This window comes from Lepisma saccharinum, chromosome 19, assembly GCF_977018435.1.
Source record: "Lepisma saccharinum chromosome 19, izLepSacc3.1, whole genome shotgun sequence".
Taxonomy (NCBI): domain Eukaryota; kingdom Metazoa; phylum Arthropoda; class Insecta; order Zygentoma; family Lepismatidae; genus Lepisma; species Lepisma saccharinum.
In genome coordinates, this window is record NC_139247.1 from 37,500,787 (window position 1) to 37,503,738 (window position 2,952).

The window sequence follows — 2,952 nt, forward strand, 5'->3', positions numbered from 1 at the left end:
CTGTTGTTCACTCGCATTTCACCCGAATACGTTACATGAAAAGAAAATGTATTCCTATGTTTTATGACATCCCTACACATTGAAGCAAAATAAATTTTCGAAGTGTGATTAAATACGTGTTCTTGTTGAAGCTTGAAGTACAGGTATGAACATATTTTCGACTTCAAAAAATTCATTTATCTTAAACTGGGTTAACGGGTCCCTCCTCCCTCCCTTTTCTCTCAGTATGACGGGGCCAAAGTAAAACTAAGAGAGCGAGAGTCGATTCAGTAAATTCAAGCCTTTTCATTTCCTTGCTACCCCTTCCACCAAGCTATTGTCCAACATTGTTGATATGCAGAGAATTGTTTTTCTCCTTTGTCCAACAATGTCCCGCCAGTTTTAGCAGAATCTAGACAAAGATAAGCCGAAAAATAAAAAAAATTGATTGTTTATCTCCATTCATTTATCTTTCTTGAGCACTGAAAAAAAACCGACAATAAGAACTCACATTATTTATGCAAGGGAAAAATATTTACTTACTTTAATCCGATGGGAGAGGTTCGATGCCTGTCATATCTTCATCACAACTATCTTCCGATTCACTTTCCCCGTCATTAACTTGGATAATGAATCTTTCCAAATTTAAATCGTCTGTCAGGTTGTCCACTTCCCACAATTTCCGCTCTTCGGTTTCAATGACATGCCGCACTGCGTCCGCCCAGTTACGCACCGAAATCTGAGACATGGCAATCTCAGTCAGTCTCTTGACCTCGTCCAACTTGAAGGTCTTGTTGTTGCGCGCAACGTACCCTTTGACCTGAGCCCATATCATTTCAATGGGATTCAGGTTGCAATGGTAAGGTGGTAGACGCAACACGGTGTGCCCGGCTCTCTTCGCCATTTCGTCGACAACGTATTTGTCGTAGCTTGGCTTCATACGCGAAACGTGATCCAAAAGTTCCGCCTTGAGCACGTCAGCTGGAAGTACAACGCCTTTTTCGCTCAGCCAAGCTAATATGTCAGCCTTCTTCCAAGCAGTGGTTGGCAACTTTTCACATTTCACACTGTGATAGGGAGCATTATCCAGCACAATAACACTGTTCGGGTCAAGTTTTGGCAGAACAGATGAAAACCACTCCTCAAAAACATCACCGTTCATTTCTTCGTGGTAGTCACCTGTAGTCTTTGACACAAATATTAGCTGTGCACCGTCCACGAACCCACTTCCACTTCCAACATGAACAATGATGAGCCTCTTGCCTTTTCCTGACGGTTGCTTCATTCCGGTTGACAGTCCTTCGAGAAAAGCTTTCTTCCTGGAGGTGACAGTGCTATCGTGCCACGCCTTGCTCACAGTGTGTCCTGCGTTTACCCACGTCTCATCCAAGTAATAAATGTTCTTACCTTGCTTTCGCAGTTCCCTTATGGACCGGAGGTATTTTCGGCGCCAAAAAACAATATCGTCCCTATCGATGAGTGCTGTCTGCCGACTTCGCTTCCCATAAACGAACCCAACGTCCAACAAGAGGCGCTTTAACGTGGACGCGCTAAAATTGGGGAGATCCTCATCGTTATTAACATCCGCCAATACCTTCCGCACGGTGGGTAGTTCTTGATTAAAAAAGTAGGAATGCACTTTGCGCCGTATTGCGCTTATTTCAAAATCGGTGTACTTGTTCACACGAGCAACAACGTTGTGTTTCTTCCCGGGAGTCACAATTTCACCAGTCGTTTTCCGTTCTTTCAACGCACCGAAAACGGAAGACGCTGACACACCACTGCACTCGGACACCAACTTCACCACCTCCTTCACAGTTTTTTCAGGATGCCACCGACAGAATGTTGCATAAACGTTCAGAACAATCTGCTTCTCGCCACTTTTCAACGGCTGTCCTTGCCGATGTTTCTGAAAGAAACTCGGAGAACACGGAGACCTTCCTGCACGCATGGAAGTCGCCATATTTGAAACTGGCGCTACTTTCTTGCCGCTCACGTGATCAGTTGTAATTTATTCAATCATCACGTATTATTATTATAAGCAGAAACCTTTAATGAAAAGCTATTTTAAAATTCCTATTCCGGGATAATTTACATATTTTTCTAGCATTGGCAAGCTTTTTTAAAACGGACTATATGCGGCGGAAGAAATCCGCTATTAGGTTGTTGCCAACCCCAATACCTTCGCACTAAGTCGGTGAAGAAACTGAGGTGGTGTGGCAAATGTCGGCACATGATAATTTGATTTCACGATGTCAGTGAGGGTGCTGTGGGGGTGAAGGGACACAGATAGGCTGACCATAGCAGAGGTGTGCACCATCGATTGCGACCCTCATGACTGCAGACCTCACAAACACCCTCACACTCTGTAAGACTTGTGGGGGCGAGGGAGGGAAATGGCAGACCGTGAGGTTGAGATGAGGGCAAGACGCGAGAGCATGAGCGTCCGGAAGGGGGGGGGGGCAAAGGGGGGCCGTGCCTCCCCCTGGAAAACGAAAGTCAACCAAAAATTACATATTTCACACATATAATTTAATTTCGGCCACAATAATGTGTGTTAATTATTGCACGAACATGATAAATTCAAATTTAAGCAATGTTTTTTTGAGGGATGTACACTATTATTGGGGAAAATATGCCATGTTGCCCCCCCTGGAAAAATATACCTTCCTTGCCCCTCCCTGGAAAAAATCCTGCGGACGTCCATGCGCGAGAGGGGTATGGGTGGAGGTTGATTGAAAATGAACACCTTCGCTCTAGAAAAAAGAAAAACATGGTAATTTTTTTAAAAAAAAACAACCTGCAAATATGCATTTTATATGTAGGGTGCAATAAAACGTGACTGCCTCTTACCGTCCTCTTCCCCCACTTTTCTTTCCAGTGACAATGCTTCATTGAGTAGCCGTTTTAATCTCCCTCGTCGTTTTTGCTGCTTAACCCAGAATTTTAGATAGAGGTGAAAAGGGCATACAA

The 2,952-nt window shown here is 44.1% G+C and overlaps 1 protein-coding gene across 1 annotated transcript; it reads right to left on the bottom strand.

The window, feature by feature from the left end:
* Positions 1 to 523: 523 nt before the first annotated feature.
* Positions 524 to 1,942, bottom strand: LOC146002993 (uncharacterized). The gene has a single exon (XM_083141151.1). The coding sequence runs from the start codon at positions 1,940 to 1,942 to the stop codon at positions 524 to 526; it is 1,419 nt and encodes a 472-aa protein (XP_082997277.1).
* Between the last annotated feature and the right edge of the window lie 1,010 nt (positions 1,943 to 2,952).